Raw genomic sequence first — 24,774 nt, 5'->3', positions numbered from 1 at the left:
CACTGTCAGGATCAACAGAGCAGTTTTTCTATGTCAGGAGGTAATAAGGTATACCATTACAAACATCATCACTCGGTTTACATGCTGTAATTAATTATTGCAGATTTATGGTAAAAAAATTTCTAGAATCAAAAAGTAAAAACTAATGGAAAGGTTAATTTGGTGCTGGTTAATTAAAAAAAACACAGAAGAAGTAGTTTGTTGCTAGGATTTAATTTAAACCAGGCATGATCAAAGCATATAGCTCAAGGGGACAATAAAAGTATAAATTAGTCAGCCTTAATAAACTATTTTTAAAACAGTATTATCTAGGTACTGAAGAATCATGATCATTTGTTGTGTAGTGTTGTATTTCTAAGCATCTACAAAACTTTATTTTCTAGAACCAAAATATATTTATGTTAGCACAGAAAATAGGATATAAATTTATGTTCCATAAACTTTCATTGGAGAATTTTGATGTAACAAAAGAGAATATCAATTGTTGATATTAAAATTTAACAGTGAAACTTTAAAACATGACTGAAAACATTTACTAATATTCTCATGATTAAAACATTTCACTTTTAAGTTGAATAGTCCCCTGACTACATTTAATCTTGTATATAAATTGCCAGTTCGAAAAATTACAAAGCAAAATTTAAATTAGATAAACAAATACTTGGAAATCTTCATTCCTTCCACATTTGACTCAACCCCTGTATCTGTGAGATACACACAGTAAAACAAAGAAACAACAAGAACTCCTCATAAACTACTGTACTTCCCCACAATCAGGTTTCCTAAGGCAAAGTTTCCTCCCTGGACAGTTTTTTCATGGGATGCCGAGAATAGGACACTATGCCACATGCTCACTGCCCTCCTCCAAGGACAGGGAGCACTGTGGCTGTCAAGTCTTATGACACAGACAACACACCCATGAATTACTTTGGTGCTCAAAAACGAATGTCTTTCATACATTTAAATAATAGTCCCACCCTAAATGTACACACCTTTCTCCAAAGAGTTAAAAGTTAGCTTACTAATATACCCCATCAACATGCACAGCTTCTTTAGATGGTAGAAAATACTAAGTATGCAAATCAAGAGAGGTTCTATATTCCAGGTCTAGTCAGATTAAATTTTAAAAAATTACTATTGTGCACCATACCAAGTTGTGGTATTGAATACAACATTCTACATAGTGCTGGCTCAATAAATATGATAGTCATAAAACTCATAAATTCAGTTACTTCTGTCAACTTGGGTCCAGAGTATTCTAACAATCTATTGGAAGATGGATATTTTATAGATAAAAACATGGTCTTATCTGTTATCTTAATTTTGCCAACAAAAAACACATGGAATTTTGATGTTGATAGAGTAACATATCAGGGTAACAGAATCAGGACCTGAAAATTAAAGCCAATTGTCAATATTTAGTTTCAGAAAATTTATGTGTTTTAATGCTATCCAAAAGAAAAAAGAAAAAAAAGATTCAAACAGGAAGTTTATATGAGCAGGATTTAAATTAATCAGTTCCTAACAACTGTTAAGTACAACCTTTTGGAATTTAATTTGCATAATGATAATCTACATAGAGTAGGGTTGAAATTATTTAAACGACATTATATTTCACTATTTAGTCTTGCTCCACCACTGCTTTAGCAGTGAATCCTTATGAAATGTAATGCAGCTAATGAGGTAGCTTTTTAACTGAACAAACTGACAGGCCCCATATCTGCAGAGGCAGCTTGAAACCGTGCCCAACCTCTTGGCTTCCCAAGAGGCTTTTCAAAATTCAATAAATAACATCTGTAGGCGATGTTGGGTGCAGACCTAGCAGAGTGCGTCATAACACTGTGCTGGCAGAACAAAGAAACCATGACGACTGCCAAGTTTCCATGGCAACTGCTGAGAGGCTCTGAGAGTATAATAGCACATCAATCACTGTCCAAAAGAACTTCATTATCAGCTAGAAAAAACCTTTAGGATCTGTTTAGTGTGCAATTGTGGGTTAACTCACCTCAAAGCCTTGCTCTCTAGCAAAAGTGGCAGCTTCCTGAAATAAAAAAAAGAGAATAGTTAATTATAAAGTACGAGGTAATGAAGAAATAATCCATTTTGAAACTCATTCACAGTCTTCTTTTTACACAATTATCTCAATATACCCATGTAGTTCAATTTTTATTCTTACACCAAAAAAAGACTTCATTTTTTCCATGGCATAAAAAAAGGGCAGCATAATGTCAACACACTTCACAAGGTGGAATAAAGAAGATGTAGTGCATGTTTTTACTGCAGCTGCCACAGTGCGTTCAGGTGTTTTGACCCCAACAAAGAAAGACAATTATTTAAAACGTAAGGAACATGCTGGTGGTTACATTTTTAATTAAAACAATACCTTTCAGAAAGCTCTTCTGTAGAGAAGAATATCTGCTAGTAAATGTATGGATTCACAGAAATCACCATTTTGCAATCCCAATGAAATCTATTCAGGCATAGATTATCAATGGATGCTAAATTCATTAGGTGAAAGGATGATGGGGAATTGGATATTTCATGGAATTAATATATCAGAGACTATGTGCTGATCACAGGGAGCAAACTATAGCTTCAAAATGGAAGGATTAAACTGCCATAACTTTAACCCAGTGATGGATCATATCATTTTTTTATCATGAATAGTATGATCACTAAATATTTGTGCCTTCTGTTCTGAAGCAGTATAAAACACATAGCATCATCTATCAGTTTTCTGACCAATCATTTTCAAAATGAATTAATCAAAACTTTAATTATATATAACTTGCAGTCTACAGGAAATAGGAGAGAATAGGAGAACAAGTTCAATGATACACTGAGAAAGCAAACAGACAAATCCATAACGTAGGACATTTTATAGGACAAATGGTCTCTTCAGTAAGTCCATTTCGTGATAAGGTGGGGAAGGGAAAAATGACCAAGAGCAATATACAGACCTTAACTGGATTCTGTTTTGAACAAACCCTATACAAGACATTGGGGGATGACTGGAGAATATGAATATGGTGCAAAAATTAAACACTAAGAATTATCAATTTGATTTAAAATGTTCTTTTTTAAAAAAAATAAAGGCAGTTCCATTTAAAAAAAATAATTTATTCATTTATTTTTAGAGGGGAAGGGAAGGAGAGAGGGAGAGAAATATCAATGTATGGTTGCTTCTCGTGTGTCCCCTGCTGGGAACTGGACTGCAACCCAGGCATGTGCCCTGACTGGGAATCGAACCTCGATTGTGTGGTTTGCAGGCCCGCACTCAATCCACTGAGCTACTCCAGCCAGGGCCGATTTAAAATGTTCTTAATTTTTAGCAGTTAATCCTAAAGTACTTGGGGATAAAATGGCATGATACATGTAATTTACTTTAGAATTCCTTAAAAATAATGAAAGTAAAGCAAAAATGGAAAAATATTAATTCTCAAACCTACATGTGTTCAGTATTCCTACTTTTTTGACTATTTGAAAATTATAACAAACAGTCCTAACAAACAAAATACATAATGTTTTTCTAGAATTAAACGTTATGGGCAAAATCTAATGAACATTATTATGCACCCTAACGCTGCTCTTATCAAAGGACAAAAACACATCTGTGCAGCTTCCTTTCCTTTCCTCTAATTTTTTGCTTTGTGCATATATTTTAATTTTAGGGCTGATAGAGAGAATGGCGTCAATATTACTTTTCAATTCCACTTCCCTCTTGAAAATGAAAAAAAAAAAAACTGCAGACAACTGTCAAGAGCCTCTACATCTTAACTTACATTCCTCCAAAATTATCTTTGCCAAGAGATATTAATAGAAGGATGGGATTTGAGCCCAAGTAGTGAGCAGATCCAACTCAACTAAAACGACTGCTGTACCAAACCATGTAAGGCAGAAAGTACAGTCAACGTCTCCAGCACAAATTTGGGTACTATCTACATGCTACAAAAAACATGCATGCTTTGGGAAAAAAGAGGGTATGCTGATGTACAATATACTAATAAATTGTAAAGTGCCATTCTGAGGATTTAAAAAGGTTGAAATCGATGTTTACAGCTGCACACTGAAGTTGATAGAAAGTGATAAGCTTAAAGTACAACTCCCTAGGCTGTTCACTAGAGAAGAATAGGCTGATCAAGTTAGCCTTAATAATGGAGATTAAAAAAAACAACCTGAATTATGAGCTTGACAACTGGTGCAAGCAAGGTTAGTATCTCTGAATATTTACTTACAACAGGATTTTTTACACAACACAGTCAACAATATTTGCTGACCTAGATAACAAGGAAAAGCATAAGGCTCAAAAAATATCAATACAGCATTATTCCAAGTTGTCCAATCCTAGAATTAACCAAGCTAATTCTCATATGAAAAAGATAACTGAAAAGCTCTGCTACAACTACTTATTTACATGGAACTTTCAGAAGTATAAAAGAACTCCAGGGGTCTATAAGACAAAGTTAATATGAAGAATCTGTATGATTAAAATTATACTAAGACACAAAAACTCAAAATTCACATATAGTAGTTAAATTGCCTTTCTAATGTCCAGTTTTGCTCATACAAATCTAAAAAGCAATTAACTATGCTATGCTATGGTATAGTAGAACTGACTAATGGCAAGACATACATATAAATGTCAGATCACTATTCTTTAAGAAAAACAGGCACCAGGACACTTTCCCATCTGTAAACTATTCCAAGTGCCAATATACTTCTGACTGAAGGCCATGCTGAAAAAAGTCAACTCCGTTTTCTATCTTAGCATCCCCCTTGCACAGGTTTGTAGAGCTGTGCGCTATCACTAAAAAGCTAAGCACTTGTTCTAAGGCTTAGAAAGATCTTATCTTCTGACTTCCTCCCACCTTTCTTTGATCTGGGACTGATGCCCCCAGTCACTCCATTAGAGAAGGCAGATGGCTCACATCACTGCAGACTTTCCCACCACAGCCAACCTCTGATCTGAAGGTGTTTGCAGATACATTGATGGAACAACATTTATTTTTCCCTCTCAGTAAAACAAATACAACAACATAGGGGAACAGTTTGACCTAGTGAGAATTTTAAGCAGATTTCAGTCCTCAGACTCACTGTATGGAGGGATGGAAAGAAAAGGCATTAGGTCAGAAAGTAGGGAAGGAAAAAGGGGCACAGATGATGGGCATAATAGTAAGGTACATTCCAAATCTCAGGAGTAATTCCAAGTGAACTGATCACACTAAATTGAAAAGGACTTTGTAGTGTGCCTTTGCAGTAAAAGTGAGAAAAGAAAACAAGCAAGTCCCCATCTGTGCTGCCCCAGGGTGCCACGTACTGAGTTTCACAAATCTAATGAAGCAGTCAGGTTAAAACCCAACCGCAGAGTGGATGTGACATGTGGAGAACAGCTAAGGTTAGAATAGAGAAGCAGGGCAGTTCCTAATGCAGGTGATTATCCATGTGATAATCATTATATTTACAGGCTTTCCATTTTAGATCTGACATCAAAAATCACAAAGGAGGAGGGATTAAGAAAATAAACAACTGACACAGAGGCTTTCCTGCTCCCCTGAGAGTGTAGCACTTTCATTCATGCATGACAAGCAACAAAAGCAAAATCAAACAGGCCAGGAAAGAGAATTTCTGAGAAGGCTGCATTTCACATTAACACTTCTTTCCATTTTGATAACTTTCACTATTATTCAGCTTCTCAGACAGGTCATATTTTCAGAATCAGTTCCCATTATTGTCTATGCTATAATACAGTATCATTTTTGGTTTACAATAAATGATACTCACATAATATGTCTTTTACAACAGCCAAGCCATTTTTCCTTCCTCGAATTGTGTGTTGTGAATAAAATGACATATAATTAAAGTCTTAGACTCTCATCTACACCACACCATTTAGGATTCACAGTAGGCTTGCTGCTGCACTGACCAGGCTAAAGGGTGCCAGTGAAACAACAACCAAATACAGTTTTGTGAGCAGAGGTTAAAAAAAGAGGTTTAAAATTCATGGGTAATGAAAACTATGCAATACTTGTAGTAAGAGCTCTTTAAAGGGATTAGCAAACCACTATTAAATAGCACAATCCTCAGATTATGTAGGAAAGAAAGGAGAAACTCAAGTGCTTGTTTGTGTGTGTATGAAATACAACTATTTCCTTTATAGTAGTTCTCCCTAATCCATGGGTTAGCTTTCTACAGTTTCAGTTATGTGTGGTCCAAAAATATTAAGTGGAAAATTCCAGAATTAAACAACTCGTAAGTTTTAAACTGAGTGACATTCTGAGTAGCATGATGAAGTCTTGCACTGTCCTGCTCCGCCCCCCCAGACGTGAGTCATCCCACTGCCCAGCTTATCCACCGTGTTCACCCCACCCGCCCATTAGTTAGTACCAGTAACTGGGTCAGCAGGTCAACTGCCTTGTTACCACAGTGCTTGTATTCAAGTTACCTTTATTTTATTTAATAATGCCACATTCATATAGCCTTTATTATAGTAATATTATAACTGCTCTATTTTTATTAGTTGTTAATCTCTTACTGTGACTAACTTCTAAATTAAATTAATCATAGGTATGCGTATATAGGAAAAAGTGTATATAGACATAAAAACAGAGCATAGACAGTACACATATATAAAGATAGGATATGTGTACACATAACCACATACATATGGCACGGCATACAGACACACACACATATGCGGTTTGGGTACTATCGGTGGTTTCAGGCGTCAGCCAGGGGTCTTGGAACATGTTCTCTGATAAGGAGGAACGACTGACTACATTCAGTGAAAACTATTTTCTCTGCATTTTGTCTGGTTATATCTCAGTTTTCATTTATAAAGTGGAATGATTTATAATCAATATTGAACTATAACCACAACATCTATATTCTTATTTCAATTCTAATTATTTGATGCTAGTTATACAGAAATATAATTGATTTCTGTACATTGGCCTTGTATCCAGGACTGCCAAATTCACTTATTAACGGCAGGAGCTTTATTTTCAGTAAAGAAAGATTGTTTTCTAAGTTCCTACTAACCATACAACAAAGTTATTTTGAGGAGTTAACAATACCTTAAAAAGTCCACTGTTCTTTTCTCCAGGGTGATCTGAAGAGTATAGCTAGTTAGTACCAGCACCACAGCTCGTGACGCTGTCCTCCTCCTTCCTGCTCTGCACGCCAAGGCCCTGAGCCCAGTCAGAACCATGACCTGCTTGTTTGTGTTACCACCCTACTTCTAAATCTTAGACATCAGAGGTCTTGAGAGTAGGCTAGAACTTCATGGGCTGAAACAAGAAGGGAGAATGATCTAACCTAGGACCAAAGAAAGGTAACTTCTGACTGTCCACAGAAAGCAACCCATTCATCCAAAATAAACTACTTTTTCTCCAATGCAAGAGGAAGCAGAACATTCTTTGGGAGTCCCCATGGTTCTCACTCAAGTCATATGAGTCCAGAGCTTTGGGACAAGCCAATGGAGAATGGAGCCACCAAACAGTGCCGCTGTTTTACTTTGTTTATTCATTTCTCCAGCCAACAACTTCTTAACACCTCAAATACAATTTTAGGCCAACTTGCTATTATCTTAGAGATATACCTCAGCTATAGCTGTTTCAGACCCTACAGTGTTCTAGACTTTGACTATTTAAAACAGCACTGTAAGTCCTAAATGATGTGGTGTAGATGAAAGTCTAAGAATGTTATGTCTCTCTCCATATCTATGTATAAAAATCTTCCTATATAACAAAATTCATATATTTGCGTATACACTGAGAAGTATAATGGCCCCTTTGAATGGTGCTTGGTGAAAGATAGTACTGGTCCAGAAGGCAGTTACAGGCAAATGAAAAGAGTACGGGGCTTGGAATCAGAAGACCTACACTAAAGGTTACAACTTTCCAGCCCATCTATTAGGTAATTTTGAGCAAGTCACTCAGGATACAAGTTTCTATCAATAAAACTGAGGCGAACAATACCTACTTCATTGGACTGTTGCTAGGAATAAGTGAAATACTTAATGTGAAACTGGACAATCATTTTGCCTACTGAATTTGAGATCTTGGTAAGATCTCTGGATACACACATGAGTTCCAGAGCATTCAGAGTCTATTTAATGATTTACCCTTTCTGTAGATCACATGTATAAGAGGCAGCTTCCAAATTGGCTCTCAATGATCCCTGACTACTAGTATTTGAACTCTCGTACAACTCCTTTTCCTTGGGTGTGGGCTGGGCCTAGTGACTCGCTTGTAACAAATATAAGGCAAAAGTGATGGGATGTCTCGTTCCACCATCTTCTTGCTCACATGCTCTCTCTCAGCTCACTCCAGGGGAAACAAGCTGCCAGGTTGCGAGAGGCCCCTGGCTAACACTCAGGGAAATATGAGGCTTGCGCACAGCCATGGGAGTGGGTCTGGAAGTGAATCCTGCCTCGGCGGTGAAGAGGCTACAGCCCTAGGTGACATCTTGATTAGATCCTCATGAGACACTTTGAGTCAGAGGCACCAAGTAAGCTGTGCCTGGATTCACTATCTGCATTTTATACTTGTATGTGAGTAACCTAATAACATGGCCAAATTCAGATATTTTCTCATTCAGATGATAATTCTTAACAGAAATCCTCACAAAAGCAAATCAGAAGAAGCACGGTCAACAGATCAATTACAGGGTAAGTAAAATTTAAAAAACGCCTACTATCTAAATGGTTTTATATAACTGACTATGGTTAACCATTTACTGAACACATAGAAACTGGGATATATCTTTTGAATGAAATTCATTTGTTGGCATCAAGTTCGGTTTCAATTTAAATGTCTTTTGTTATGCCGAAGCAATGGTTACCTTACCGAGATTAGAGTGAGATATTTAAGTATTGCTAGAATCCCTGGGTGAGAAATATATTACTGAGTCACAGTCTAATACCATTGTATGGTCTGCAACAGCTGAAGCTGTGATATACCTCTAAGTCATGCTGATATTGAATCATAAAGAACTATCTGCTATTTATTTATTTATTTTCATATAATATATCATAAAAGGCATGTTGCTTAAATCTCTAAATATTTCCTTATGCTGTCCTGCAGACTATACGTTACCTTCTCTTTATGTTATCTACAAGATCATTTATATACTGTTGCATGAGACTGCAATAGTTCTACACTATTTTTAATATTATACTATTACTGATGAGGTAAAGTTTTAATTTGTAAATAAAGTAAATGAAGACTAGAAAAAATTGCTAAGTAAAATATGAGCCTGGGAGCCCCTTTTAAAAATAAATTTCATTCACGAAAATATCTGTACTGGCGTTTCCAAGAAATATAACATAAAACTTTTTGGAGATTTTCAACCTGTGCTGCGGCATTTATGACCATATGCTTCCTGTCTGCAGAATGCTGAATGGAAATATTATTTAACATTTATTGAGTGCCAAAAAAATCTGTGGGGCAATATATAAACTATAAAGACATTCATGGCCCTTATCCAATAGGTTTACAATAAAAATTAGATAGACAGTATATAAATTATACCTCAATAAATGTGACTGAAAAAAGCACTAGACAGCCAAAACACAAGCCAAAAAGTTAGGTTTAGTTTAGAATGTACTTAACCCTTTCATAAAGTGATTTATTAGCTGACGTGCCTATTCTAGCAAGGAGAGTTGTTCATTCCCACCTTTAACTATATTTAGTGGTTGTAACTAAAGGAAAACAAAGTTAGGAAAAATGCTTCATCAAAATTTGATTGATTAGCTATTTGGGTTAACTTCTAGCACAACCCAAGTTTTTCAGCTACTAAAGAATGAGAAGAGAGATGATAGCATGAGAACATTTTCAGGGTAGGAGGCCTCTTATTGGGTATTTTATGCCCATTTTTAATGAGATAACATGCTTGGCACAAATGAGGCACTCAACAAATGTCAATTACTTTCTTTACTTCATTTGACTTTAGTGATCATAAAAATCCCATAAAATAGGTACTTTTCTCATTTCCCACATGAAAATCTAAAGGTTCAGAGATTAAAGTATGTCCAAGACTGTAAAACAGGTAAATGTTACAGCTGAGGTTTTCTGAATGGTCTGTGCTGGTCAGCTACTGATGAACTCTTTCAGCCTTTACATGTCTGAAAAAGTCTTTATTTCATTTTCAGTTTTGAAAGCTATTTTTTCTGGGTATAGAATCTGAGGTTGACAGTTTTTCTTTTCAGTGCTCCAAGGTCTACCTTGTGTTGTTTCAGATGATAAGATTGCTACCATTCTTATTTTTGTTCCTCTGTATATAATGTGTCTTAAAAAAAACCTGGCAGCTTTAAAAACTTTTTTTCCTTTATCACTGATTTTATGCAATTTGATCATGTTCCTTGGTTTAGTTTTTCCCTTGTTTCTTCTGCCTGTGGCTCACTGAGCATCATGGATTTGTGGATTTACAGATTTTGTCAAATTTGAAACATTTTCAGCCTTTATTAATTTTACATATTTTTGTTTTCCCTCTCCCTCTGCAAAACTCTAAATATGTATATTAGGTCACTTGCAGTTGTTCTCTTATTATCTGGTTTTTTCTCTTGATGCTACGTTGCCAAAATCACTAATTACCATTTTTTCTTCCTCAGTGTCTAATCTCACCCGGCATATTTTTCATCTCTAGAAGTTGGATCTTTTTTTTGTATTTTCCATATCTCTCTTTAACAGGCTTATGCTTTCTTTTATCTTCTTCATATATAGAATATATTTAGAAATTCTAATCTTTGTCCACTAGTTCTAACATGTGTCATTTTAAAATATATTTCTGTTGATTGTTTTTCCTCATATGGATTATATTTACTGCTTCCTTGCATGCCTGACAATTTTTGACTGGATGCCAGACATTATAAACCATGTTTTGGGGTACCAGATATTTTGTAGTTCTTTTTCGTATTTTTTACATTTTTGACATTTATTCTGAAATTCAGTAAGTTACCTGGAAACAGTATGACCTTTTCCAGGCTATTTTAAGCTTTGTTGGGTGATCCGAGAGCCACCTTTAATCTAGAGCTAAATGGGTACTCCTAGCGATGTAATATGTTCTTGAGTATTAAATAAAAAGTCCCATTTATTAGAGGTTTCTCCACTCTGGCTATTGGGGATATAAACTATTATCAGCCTTGTGTGAGTTTGGGGAATGTTCTGCTGCTTTTTTCCTGTGGTTTTAACCTGGGCCTTCGATCGTTTTCTCACATGCATGTGCTGATTAGGATTCAGCTGAAGAGTCCAGAGAGCCCTCGCAGACATCTAGTGCGTGTGTGGCTCTGTGCACCTGTTTCTTGTCTGATTAGTCTCTCCAGAAAATTCTAGCTACCACGGCCTTCTTCAATTCTCAACTTTGTTTCAATTCAGTTTTACCACTGGGTTTAGGATTCCCTCTTCCTGCCCTGCAGACTGGAAACTCTGTTTAAGCAGAATGCTATGGCAATTGTAGGGATTCCCTCATCTGTTTCCCTTCTCTCAGGGACCACTGTCCTGTGACGCCTGTTGTTTAATGTCAGGAAACTGTTGTTTGATAAATCTGGCCCATCTTACTTGACTACTTTCAGCAGAAGTTCAGTGTGAATCTATGTGTCTTAAAGTATAGATCCAAATGTATCCTGGCACATTCAACAAAATTCTGTTGGTTAAAAAACGTTATCTGTTAGGCCAAAGACAAGAAAGATTGACAATTTTATCTTAAGCATCTCATCTACTGCTTTTTACTTCTTATTGTACAAAGGATAAAGTTCCTTTATTTATAGCTGCTGCACTAAATCATAAACATTCTACTTTACCAGCAATCTATATTTGAAACTCCCTGAAGAGTAACTCCACTCAGTTCTAAATTCTCTTTTACTTTACATATCCTATATTATTGTCATTTTCTCACTTTTTGTCTTACCAACTAGAAAGCTCCAGACAGTTAATAACTTTCCATTTTTTTCCTGGTCCTTTCTTTCACCAACAGAGAGCTGTACTACAATATGAGCAATACTTTATGCCTGGGGTCAGCAACCTGCAGGACAAATTCAACTCATTGCCTGGCTTTATAAATAAAGTTCTACTGGAACACAGAAATGTTCATTTATATGTTGTCTATGTTGCTTTCGTGCTAACACAGCAGAGCTGAACAGTTTAACAGAGATCATACTACTTGATTTTAAAAAGAAAGTTTAAAATTAATACAATAATGCCAACGTCTGTGTTATGCTATCAGTAGGATATTTTAAAGTTTCAAAACAGACTGTTTTTCTTCTGCATGAAGTCACCAATGAAGAATGGAAGGCCCTATGGAGAGAAGGCTCCATCTAACCTGCTAATTGTAAATAAAATGCACAAGGTCTTACTGGATAAAGTCCAGCCAATATTAATATAATGAGAATGGTTTGTGCAACATCAAAGTAACCTGGCAGCCAAGGAGAGAATACTGGAATGTGCATGTATGAACAATGACAACTTCACTGTACTAGTCAGTGGGGGCAGTAGACACTGTTGAGTGAGTGTGTGTGCTGTGTTCCATTCAAAATGAATGAGCAAGTAGAGCAATGAATCTGCACCAAATTTGTGTTAAACTTCATCATTCCTCCACAGAAACTATTTGGGTGATTCAGAAGGCCACAGCTATGGGCAACTGGTGATTGGTAGCTTCATCACGACAATGGACCTACTCATGCATTACGTCTGGTGCAGATATTTTTGGTGAAATATCCAATCACTCAGGTGATTCAGCTCCCCTATAGACCAGATTTGATGCCCTGTGACTTCTGGCTTTTCCCCAAACTAAAATCACCTCTGAAAGGAAAAGATTTCAGACCGTTGATGACATTTAGGAAAACATAATGGGGCAGCTGATGGCAATTGGGAGAACTATGTGAGGTCCTAAAGTGCCTACTTTGAAGGGGACTGAAGCATCATTGTCCTATGTCCAATATTTCTTATATCTTCTTTAATAAATATCTCTATTCTTCAAATTACATGGGTGGATACCTTCTGGACAGACCTCGTATATCATTTGATAGATCTTTTATCCTTCATTTATTGGCAACCCCTCACTCCCATAAAAACCAAATCGTTTATAATACTAAAAATACAGTAAAAGACAAGATAAATAACCAATTCTTATGAGTTTAGATACATGTTTATGTGGAACAATGAGAACAGCATTACTGAACAGTGCCAAACACTAAAACAAAAAGAGAAAGTGAAGATATCAGATAAGGGAGAGATTGACATTTTTAAGTGCCTTTTTAATAATTCCTTTCTCAGTTCAAATGCGCAGCAATATTCTTTATGTTTTCCATATTCCACGCCTAGTGCTTCCCAAGCTGTCAGGGTATGCCAATCACTGATACTATAAATCCCAACCTCCAGAGACACGCTAATGGTCCTAACTTATTGTAGTCTGGAAGTTTTATGAAATTAATGCTTAAAACAAAATGAAAACAATATATAAAATACAGAAATGGAAAAACATAGAATATAGTTGTTGCTTTTAAAAAAACTTTAGTGTGAACAAAGTGGTGAATATAATAAAGTGTGAGATATTGCAAAGCAGAATGGATGCTAAAAAGAGAGCACCAGTGTAGCTGTGTTGACCCTGACTCACAAAACCTATCACAAAAGCTCCCCTATTCCTAGAGTCTCTGGTTCTGTTGAGGAAGAAGAGGAAACAGAATTGGAAATGCCAGTAACATTTAATATCCAAAATATTACTGAATTAAATTAGAAAAAACCTTAGAGGACCACACAGTGATTATTAATATAACAAAATATAGTAAAAATAGAAGCATCTAGTCTCCTACCTCTAGTGGTAAAATGGTAATTTCTCTCAGGTCAGAACTTTAGCCTATAGATATGTACATAACACATGCCATCCAAATATCACCAATAACCAGTATTATTTTCTCCCTTATTGCCGACTGACTCACAATAATCATGTACAGAGAATACTATAATGTTGCTGTCTTAGAAACAAGTCTAACATAAACAAACAAAATTTTCATAATGTCCAGTAGGATGGGAATACCAAGACAACTATGGAGGTCACAATCAACACATCCCTCTTAAGAAAAACAAAAAACAATGAAACTACAAAGAAGTAAAAAAAATATCTAATGATCATGAAAAAGAAATCAGCCAAACATGCAAATCAGACTATTAAAAAATAATCACAGGATAATGACAGAAAACATCCAACATACCATGTAGCAGGTACTCAATAAACGTTAAATTGAAAGCATGATTCACCTATCCTTGCTGTATAAAAAAGAGATGTTTGAAAAGATACTGAATACTTCTGTAAAGCTCATATTGAATTTAATAATGAAATAGGAGCCAATCATCTTAGTCTATCAACTAGAATCCACGAATGTCTATCTTAGACTTCCAGCCAAGATGGAGGTGTAGGTAGACACATTGTGCCTCCTTGCACAACCAGAATTAAGGAAAATGAAAATTTAGAAACAAAAAACTAAGCAGAACTGACAGAAAAGTGAACTGTACGGAAGTCGGACAACCATTCATCCAGACTGGTAAGAGGGGTGAAGTTGGTGGCCAGCAGAGAGGAGTCACAGCAGGAAAAAGCAGTGGCTGGTGGACCTGGATGCACAGGTGGCAGCTGGCAGACTCTGGGCATGCAGGGAGGCAATGAGCAGACCCAGCAAGGCACACAAGGCCGCTAGCTTGTGGCCACATTCATGCACAGATAAACAAGGCGAAAATGGGGAGCAAGACAGACCGCACAACCCAGGGCCCGAGTGACGGGAAATAAAGCCTAAAAGTACCAATTAAAAACACTTGTGGGGATTGAGGTGCTGGGAGAGACTCCCAGCCTCACAGAAGAGTTCCTTGGAGAGACCCACAGGGTCCTAGGATGTACACAAGCCCACCCACCTGGGAACCAGCACCAGAAGGGCATAATTTGCTTGTGGGAAGTGGCAGAGGGGACTGAAATCTGAGAGAGAGAGGAACAAGTGCCATTGTTCCCTTTCTGACCCTGCTCCCACATACAGTGTCACAATCCAGCAACCTGGGTTGCCCTGTCCTGGTGAACATCTAATGCTCTGCCCCTCACTATGTAACAGGTATGACCAGACCAAAATAAACGGCTCAAATGGAAGAACAGATCAAAGCCCCAGAGCCAGTACTTTTAAGCGACCAAGAGATAGCCAACCTATCTGATGCGCAGTTCAAAATACTGGTGATCAGGATGCTCACAGAACTGGTTGATTTTGGTCACAAATTAGATGAAAAAAATGAAGGCTATCCTAAGTGAAATGAAGAAAAATGCACAGGGAACCAATAATGATGGGAAGGAAACTGGGACTCAAATCAAGGGAGTGGACCAGAAGGAACAAAGAAACAGCCAAACAGAAAAGAATGAAGAAACAGGAATTCAAAAAAATGAGTAAAGGCTTAGGAACCTCCAGGACATCTTTAAACATTCCAACATCCAAATTATAGGGGTACTAGAAGGGGAAGAGGAGCGACAACAAGTGGAAAACTTATATGAACCAAAACTTATTTGAATAAATAAGGAGAACTTCCCCAATCTAGCAAAGGAAATAGACTTCCAGGAAGTCCAGGAAGCTCAGAGAGTACCAAAGAACTGGACCCAAGGAGGAACACACCAAGGCACATCATCATTACATTACCCAAGATTAAAATGAAGGAGAAAATTCTAGAAACAGCAAGCGATAAAGGGATAGTCACCTACAAAGGAGTTCTCATCAGAATGTCAGCTGATTTCTCAAAAGAGACCTTACAGGCAAGAAGGGGCTGGAAAGAAGTATTCCAAGTCATGAAATCCAAAGACCTACATCCAAGATTGCTCTATCCAGGAAAGCTTTTATTTAGAATGGAAGGGCAGATAAAGTGCTTCTCAGATAAGGTCAAGTTCAAAAAGTTCATCATCACCAAGCCGTTCTTATATGAAATGTTAAAGGAACTTATCTAAGAAAAAGAAGATTAAAAATGTGAACAGTAAAATGACAGCAAAGTCAGAATCATTAACAACCACACCTAAAACAAAAACAAAAGCAAACTAAGCAAACAACTACAACAAGAACAGAACCACAGAAATGGAGATCACATGGAAGGTTAGCAACAGGGGAGTATGAAGAGAGAAGGGGGAAAAGGTACAGAGAATAAGTAGCATAAATGGTAGGTAGAAAATAGACAGGGGGAGAGTAAGAATAGTATAGGAAATGTAGAAGCCAAAGAACTTAAGACATATGGAGAAGAAATAAAGGTGGGGAATGTGGGTGGGAGGGGGTGTGCAGGAGGGAGGGGAATGAAGGGGGAAAATGGGACAACTGTAAGAGCATTATCAATAAAATATATTTTAAAAAAGAAATGTCTATCTTTCTACATCTCAAACCTCTTGTTGCATCTGAGATAACAGATTACCCAATCCTAGTGCTTGCCTTTAGGTGTTCTTTAATCTCCATGTCAAAAGATCAGTTTAGTTATCAACAACAAGTTGGGACTTGACAGTAATATAGCTCAGAAGTAGTAATAAAGTACTGGCATCTTTATTGTACTGCATGAACTAAAGTGATTGGACTAACAGATAGTCTTTTATTGACAATAATTTTGATTTATTGTACATAGTATGACAAGTTAGCTTCCACCTCAATCTATCTCAGAAATTGTTATTTCATTGGTTACCAATCTTGGCCTTTCTTCTTGAACTTTTTAAAAAATATATTTATTTATCTTTAGAGGGGAAGGGAAGGAGAGAGGGAAAGAAATATCAATGTATGGTTGCCTCTCAGGAGTCCCCTGCTGGGAACTGGCCTGCAACCCAGGCATGTGCCCTGACTGGGAATCGAACCCTGGTTGTGTGGTTCGCAGGCCCGCACTCAATCCACTGAGCTACACCAGCCAGGGCTCTTCTTGAACTTTTTGAATAGGACCTGATATCTTTTCTTAAGGGAAGGATTTCTGCATAGTGTTAAATTTAGGAATTATCATTTTAAGATATAAAAATAAGTATTCATTCCTCCTATTCTTTCCAAGGTTTAATTTCAGTCCCCCTCCAAATTTCCTTGTATTGACAATTATTCTCCATTTCCTGAGTAAATATTTTCCTTTCTTCTGCTCTTTGGTCAGTTTTTCTCATTAACTCCTGAACATGAAGATCTCTGGATCTTCCAATTCCAATAGGTAATTTACTAGTTGAGAAATGAGACTTTATTGATGTTTCAGAGTTTGAATTTTTCCACTCTCTGCTAGAAATTCTCCTCCCTACTTTTTTTGTTGCATATCTTTTCCCCCCTTTCTCTATCACCTTTCTGTTGCTTACCTTCTCATTCATTAAATTAACTAAATATAGTGTTTCTCTAGAAATTCAGTTATAAATTTTCCAATCTTTTCTCTCTTTAAATTTTCAGATAATTTCCTTTATTTCTTTCATTTAATATCATCATCAGATATTCCCTTTGATACTTTTTTTGCATTAGACAGCTTCCAAATACTGCCAAGTACATTTAATAAGCATAAGGTCTAGAACGTTGACAGCCTTGTTTCCATCCCTACCAACACAAACCTCAGTCAGCCTGTGCTACCTGTTGCCTCAGTTACTGCTAGTCTCTTAGCCAGTCTCCGGCACCAGTTTAAATGCATTCTTGTACATGACCGTAAGATTCATCTTCTTAAATATCAACTCTGATTAGCCTTTGCTCAGAAAACTACCTACTGCTTCCTGATAAAAGCCCAAGTTCCATAGCCTGACTTTCAAAGGTCCTCCATAAAGTGTCCCTACTTATCCTTTGTAGCCTGATCTTTTACCATTTCCTTATACATGTACCAGATGCCACTCGAAGTAGAATACTTGCTATTCTCTGAACATGCCTCAGGCTTTTTGCCTTCATGCTGCCTTGCGCATGTGGGCACTAAGTGAATCAGAATATCCTTCAACCACCCTTGTCAAAATCCTACCAATTCCTCCAAGGTTAGTTCAGCCACCTTCAGCTTAATGGAAGCCTTCTTGAATTGTTTGAGGTCTCTCCTTTCCTTACCTCCAGAAGTGGCTTTCTGCATTGCAAAAGAATTTTGCTCAATTTGTTAAGGCTTCTCTTCTCACAATTATGAAAATATAATTATTTGTAGAGACTGCTTATTCCTACTATCACATTATAAATTCTTAGTACAGAAACACTTTTTTTCACACTGTAGCTTCAAAGCATCTAACATACTGCTCTGCACAGAAGATAATAAAATCCTTGTTCATTTACCAAATGATAAGGACAAACATTTCTTCTTTCTTTCTTCACTCACATTAAGTGAAGAAGAAATACTTCTGCATTAGGTTAACAATGACTTGATTTCTTGTGATCCATACTTTATTATTGGGAATAGAGCCAACTAACTTAGTGCTGTGTATATTCTATGCGATTTCTTACAATGCATTATAATTTATTTACATGGTCTACTTCCTCACCAAGTTTATAAGCTTCAGCAGAACAAAGTTTTATATTGTATTTAAAACTGTGCCTCACACATAGTGTTAATTATTTAAAAAATGGACATTTGAATATATTAAACTAATTAATTGAAAATAATTTTATTTAAAAAGGTAAAAGATCTTCCTACCTATACGTACTGAGATTTTCAAGAATGAGATCTAACATTTGGCTAAAAACTTAATAAACTGCTGGCTGATGGATGAGGTCTGTCCAGAAGATATCCTGACATGTAAAATGAAAAATACATACTTACTGAAGAAGATACAAGAAATGCTGTACACGGGAGAGTAATGTCTCAGTCCCCTTCAAAGCAGGCACCTTGGGACCTCACACAGTTCTCCCCATTGCCATTAGCTGCCCTATCATGTTTTGCTAAATGTCACTGAAGGTCTGAAATCTCTTCCCTTTCAAAGGCCATTTTAGTTTGGGGAAAAGCCAGAAGCCATAGGACATCAAATCTGGTCTGTAAGGGGGTTGAATCACCTGGGTAATTGGATGTTTCACAAAAAAACTCTGTATGAGACGTGATGCATGAGCGGACACAATGTCATGATGAAACTGCCAATCATCAGCTGCCTGTATCTGTGGCCTTCTGAATTACCTGAATAGTTTTTGTGGAGGAATGTTCAAGCTTAATGCAAAGTTTGATGCAGATCTGTTGCTCTACTTGTGCAGTCATTTTGAATGGGATGGCCACACAGTATACAGACTCACTCATTGGTCTCTACTGTCCCCACTGAGTAAGTACAGTGAAGTCGTCATTGTTCACACATGCGCATTCCAGTCTACATTCCTTGGCTGCCAGGTTACATAGATGTTGCGCAAACCATTCTCATTATATTAACAATGGCTGGACTTTTTCAAGACAAACCTCATTCTCTGTGAGAATATTTATGTTCTGGGAAATTACCATAAGAATTTTGGCATTTGTCTCATTTCCAAGTATCATACAAATAATCATGGAAAAATTGTTTTCCTGGAATAACATTTTTACAGTGAATTTTGAAATTATATTTTCAAAGATATATATATATATAATACAGACATCACTGGCAGATACTGGATATCAAGAGTGGAATATAGCACAATAACCAGGGTTAAGTTACAAATAATTTACAAAAGAAGTAGCAATAATATAAAAGACAAACAAACAAAAATAACTAAGCAAAATCCGTAAAACAACACACTACATACCAACCAAATAACAGGGTAAACAGTAAATCTTGACTCAGTCTGAGGACTTAGTGAGTTATCAATGAAGAGCAATTTCATGACATACTATTTTACTTTGCTGACACACAAGATAATTGCTGGCACACAAGCATATGGGATAGAAACATTAGTCTAAATATGGTTAGAACCAGCAATAACCCACTATAGTACTTTCACAACTTTAAAAACATATTTTATATATTATGCTATAAGGTTGTCCCATTTTTTACTCCCCTTCCTCCCTCTCCGCACTGTATCCTCCCTCCCACCAGCATTCCCCCACCTAGTTGATGCTCATGGGTCATACATATAAGTTCCTTTTTTTCATTTAAAAAATATTTTATTGATTACACCATTACAGTTTTTCTATTCCCCCCCTTCACTCCCCTCCACTCTGCACACCCCGCCCCCATCATTCCCCCCCTCTTTAGTTTATGACCATGTGTCTCAAGTTCTTTAGATTCTGTATTTCCCCTACTATTCTTGCCCTCCCCCCGTATCTATTTTCTACCTACCTTCTATGCTACTTATTCTCTCTACCTTCTCCCCCCTTCTCCTCCTCCCACTCCCCTGTTGCTAGCCCTCCATGTGTTCTGCATTTCTATGGTTCCACTCCTGATCTAGCTGTCCTCTTGGTTTGCTTTTGTTTTAGGTGTGGTTGTTAAGAACTGTGAGTTTGCTGTCCTTTCACTGTTAATATTTTTTATCTTCTTCTTCTTAGATAAGTCCCTTTAACATTTCATATTAGAAGGGCTTGGTGATGATGAACTCCTTGAATTTGATCTTAGAAGCACTTTATCTGCCCTTCCATTCTAAATGAAAGCTTTGCTGGATAGAGCAATCTTGGATGTAGGTCTTTGAATTTCATGACTTGGAATACTTCTTTCCAGCCCCTTCTTGCCTGGAAGGTCTCTATTGAGAAATCAGCTGACAGTCTGCTGGGAACTCCTTTGTAGGTGACTGTCCCCTTATCTCTTGCTGCTTCTAGGATTCTCTCCTTCATTTTAATCTTGGCTAATGTAATTATGATGTGCCTTGGTGTGTTCCTTCTTGGGTCCAACTACTTTGGGACATCTGAGCTTCCTGGATTTCCTGGAAGTCTATTTCCTTTGCCAGACTGGGGAAGTTCTCCTTTATTATTTGTTCAAATAAGTTCTCCACTTGTGGCTGTTTCTTTTCCCCTTCTGGTACCCCTATAATTCAGATGTTGGAACATTTAAAGATGTCCTGGAGGTTCCTAAGCCTCTCCTTATTTTTTTGAATTCTTGTTTCTTCATTCTTTTCTGTTTGGTCATTTTTTTCTTCCTTCTGGTCTACTCCATTGATTTGAGTCCCAGTTTCCTTCCCATCACTATTGGTTTTCTGCGCATTTCCCTTTATTTCAATTAGTTTAGCCTTCATATGTTCCTCTAATTTGTGACTAAAATCAACCAGTTCTGTGAGCATCTTGATCACCAGTATTTTCAACTGTGCATCTGAAAGGTTCGCTATTTCTTGGTTGCTTAGAGTTATTGGCTCTGGAGCTTTGAGTTCTTCTTGAGCCATATTTTGGACTATTACTGCCTGTTAAGTATAAGGAGCGGAGCCCTAGGTGTTCACCAGGGTGGGGCAACTCAGTCACTGGGTTGTGATGGGGGGGGTGGGGTCAAAGGGGAGCAAAGATGGTCCCCTCAGCTGCTTCCCACTGATGGGGCCTGCGCAGTCTGTCTCACTGCTCACTCCTTTGCTGGTTTATCTTCGTGTGAATGTGTGACCACGGCCAGCCCACCTCCTTGCACCCTCACTGGGTCTGCCTGATGCTACCCCAGCTGCCTGGGAGCCTAGGGTCAGGGGATCCTTCCTGCCCGATCCTGCTCAGCTGCTGGCTCCACCTCTCTTACCGGTCTGGTTGAATGGTTCCTTGTTGTTGGACTTCCATATAGTTCAATTTTCTGTTCTTTGGCTGTGTCTTTGTTTACTAAGCCTTTGTTTTATTCAAACTTGGTTGTGGGAGAAGGCAGTGTTTCCACCTACGCCTCCATCTTGGCATAAGTCCTCCATACATATAAGTTCTTTGGTGTCTCCATTTCCCACACTATTCTTAACCTTCCGTATATTTCATGCCTACCATTTATGTTTCTTATTCCCTGTGCCTTTTTCCTCATTCATCCCCCACCAATGATATCCCTCTGTCTGATCTCCATTTCTGTGATTCTGTTCTTGTTTCTAGTGATTTGCTTAGTTCATTTTTGTTGTTGCTGTTTTTTAGGTTTGTTTGCTGAAGGTTGTGAGTTTATTGTCATTTCACTGTTCATATTTTTGATCATCTTCTTTTTCTTAAATAAGTCCCTTTAACATTTCATATAATAAAGGCTTGGTGATGATGAATTTAACTTGACCTTATCTGAGAAGAACTTTATCCGCCCTTCTATTTTGAATGATAGCTTTGCTGGATAGAGTAATCTTGGATGTAGGTAGGTCCTTGCCTTTCATGATTTCGAATACTTCTTTCCAGCCCCTTCTTGACTGCAGGATTTCTTTTGAGAAATCAGCTGATAGTCTTATTGTAACTCCTTTGAAGGTAACTGTCTTCTTTTCTCTTGCTGCTTTTAAGATTCTGTCCTTATCTTTAATCTTAGCTAATGTAATTATGATGTGCCTTAGTGTGTTGTTCCTTGGGTCCAACTTCTTTGGGACTCTGAGTGTTGTAGACTGTGCTGCCTGGTTTTAGGAATTGTATCCATACCCCTTGTGGCTAAGGGCCACGGACAACCTCTGGAATGCGAGCCACAGGAGACAAAGCTTGTCTCTGGTAGCAAATGCTGCCCCAGTTCCTCTCCCTGCCCCCAAAAGCTTGGTCAGAAGTCAATGATGAATAAGACTCCTCATAGCAGGGGGCAACCTAAGCCAGACTCAATCACTTGGGAGGCCTTCATGGAAGGACTCAGGGGGCTGCAACAAAGAGCAATGTTTGTCAAAGCCTCAGTCCCCATGTTCTCTGGGAGAAGCGCTTCCTGGCTCTAATCCCCTTAAGCCTGAATACCTGTTGGGGAGAGGTGCAGCTCCTTGCCTTGCTGGAGCGTGTCCTGGGGAAAAATCTGGCACCACAAAGACTTCCTCATAAACTTGTAAAATCTGCTCTGCTAAGAGTGCTTTCATTCATATGATAAGGGTTGGAGAAGAAATGAGTATGCCTCCCAAAGTTTCTGCAACTCTCTTCCTGACAGACACTGACTCAGACTCTAAAGCCCTAAGATATCTTTGAAATGTTATCTACTGTTTGATCCTTGCTGCCCTGTATTCCTGTGTATTATAACCCGATAAAAGGCTATGGAGCAGGGGATTGAGGGCCTTTTTTCTTCTTGGAGAAACTGGCCACTGCTGGCCTTTGTCTCTCATGAGAAACTGGCCACCAGCCCACTCCTCTCATCCCCAAACAGATCTCAGCATGTCTTGGTCATTATTCACTTTCATCCGTGGCACTCGGGGGGGCTCGAGAGAGAAGTTGCCCCCACATTCTGAGTTTCCTGGACTTCCTGGAAGTCTATTTCCTTTGCCAGATTGGGAAAATTTCCCTTCATTATTGGTTGAAATAAGTTTTCAATTTCTTACTTTTCCTCTTTTCCTTCTGGCACCCCTATGATTTGGATGCTGTCATGTTTAAAGTTGTCCTGGAGGTTCTTAAATCTTTCATCATTTTTAAAAATTCTTGTTTCTTCATTCTATTGTGGTTGAATATTTATTCTTTCTTCTGCTCCAACTTGTTGATCTGAGTCCTGGTTTTCTTCCCTTCACTGTTGATTTCCTGTATATTTTGCTTTATTTCACTTTGCATAGCCTTCACTTCTTCCTCTATTTTGGGCCCATACTCAACTATTTCTGCATCCTGATTACTCTGCATCTGATAGGTTGGCTATCTTTTCATCACTTAGTTCTGTTTTTGGAGCTTTGATCTGTTCTTTCATTTGGACCATATTTTTTTTGTCTTGGCATGCCTGTTACATAGCAAGGGATGGAGCCTTAGGTGTTCACAGGGTGGGGCAACTCACATAGCTGTGTTGTCGCTCTGTATGTGGGGCAGGAGTCCAAGAGGAAACATTGCCACTTGCTCAGCTCTCAGCCCTCTTTCAGTCACTTCCTCCACCACCCAGAAGCAAATGGGGACCTTCTAGTGTTGATTCTCAGGTGGGTGGGTTTGTGTACGTTTTACGAGCCTGTGGGTCTCTCCAACAAACTCTCTTGTGAGGCTGGGAGTTTCTCCTGCCACAGGGACCCTCACAGGTTTTTTCAGTCAGGGATTTTGAAGCATTATTTCTCTGTGCTGGACGCCTGGGTTCGATGTTTGTCTTGCTTCCCAGTTTTTCCTCTTGGTTTATCTGCAGACAAATGTGGGACCACCTGGTCTGCCAGCCACCACTTTACTGGATCTGCCAGCCGTCACTTCACCCATCGTGATCCTCCAGCCACTGCCATGCCATGAGTCCTCCCTGCCCTGGCTGCCAGTCTACACCCTTCCTACTAGTCTGGGTAAATATTTCTTCTTTAATTCATTGGTTGTTGGACCTCCATACAGTTCAATTTTCTGGCAGTTCTGGTTATTTTTTGTTTTCAAATTTGTTGTTCTTTTGTGTGAGGAGGTAAAGTATATCTACCTATGCATCTATCTTGGCCAGAAATCCCTGTAATGACAATTTTTTTGCCTCAGGCAAATAAATGCTAATATGTATCCAATATAATATGTGTACACCTTTCACTGCCACTATACATATTTTCATAGACTCCATCACTATGTAACTCAGGATCTACTGCTAAATTTTTTATTTCAAAGGTGAGATTATATACAGTATGTTATCTCATGTATTAAGTGTGTTGAGGACATGATCTGATTCACACAGGGGATCCCATGGAAATGGAAGCTGGGAGAAATGGGAACAGTCTTAAAAACCTCATTGTAAAATGAATGAGTTACATCTCTAGCTTGCACTGCACTTCAAAAAGAAAGTCAATTCTTGATTATCCATAATAGATTTGAGGTGATTTAGACATAACAGGGGCCTGAAATGTGCTCACCAACTCAGTAAAACCTGGTAGCAGGGCTGAAGACAAGGAACATG

General features: G+C 37.9%; 1 protein-coding gene across 3 annotated transcripts in view; it reads right to left on the bottom strand.

Annotated features, from left to right (window-relative positions):
- ADK (adenosine kinase) overlaps window positions 1-24,774 on the bottom strand; it is a 594,334-nt gene that overhangs the window by 130,290 nt on the left and 439,270 nt on the right. For all 3 annotated transcript variants that reach the window (XM_037055967.1, XM_037055969.1, XM_037055968.1), the window contains one exon: window positions 2,006-2,041. In XM_037055967.1, the coding sequence (XP_036911862.1) occupies window positions 2,006-2,041 (36 nt within the window). The remainder of the gene's footprint in view (window positions 1-2,005; window positions 2,042-24,774) is intronic.

Source organism: Sturnira hondurensis, unplaced genomic scaffold (genome assembly GCF_014824575.4).
Source record: "Sturnira hondurensis isolate 20B ecotype Veracruz unplaced genomic scaffold, ASM1482457v3 Scaffold0008761, whole genome shotgun sequence".
Lineage (NCBI taxonomy): Eukaryota > Metazoa > Chordata > Mammalia > Chiroptera > Phyllostomidae > Sturnira > Sturnira hondurensis.
Note: the sequence above shows the minus strand (reverse complement) of the source record. Positions and strands in the feature narration are given on the sequence as shown.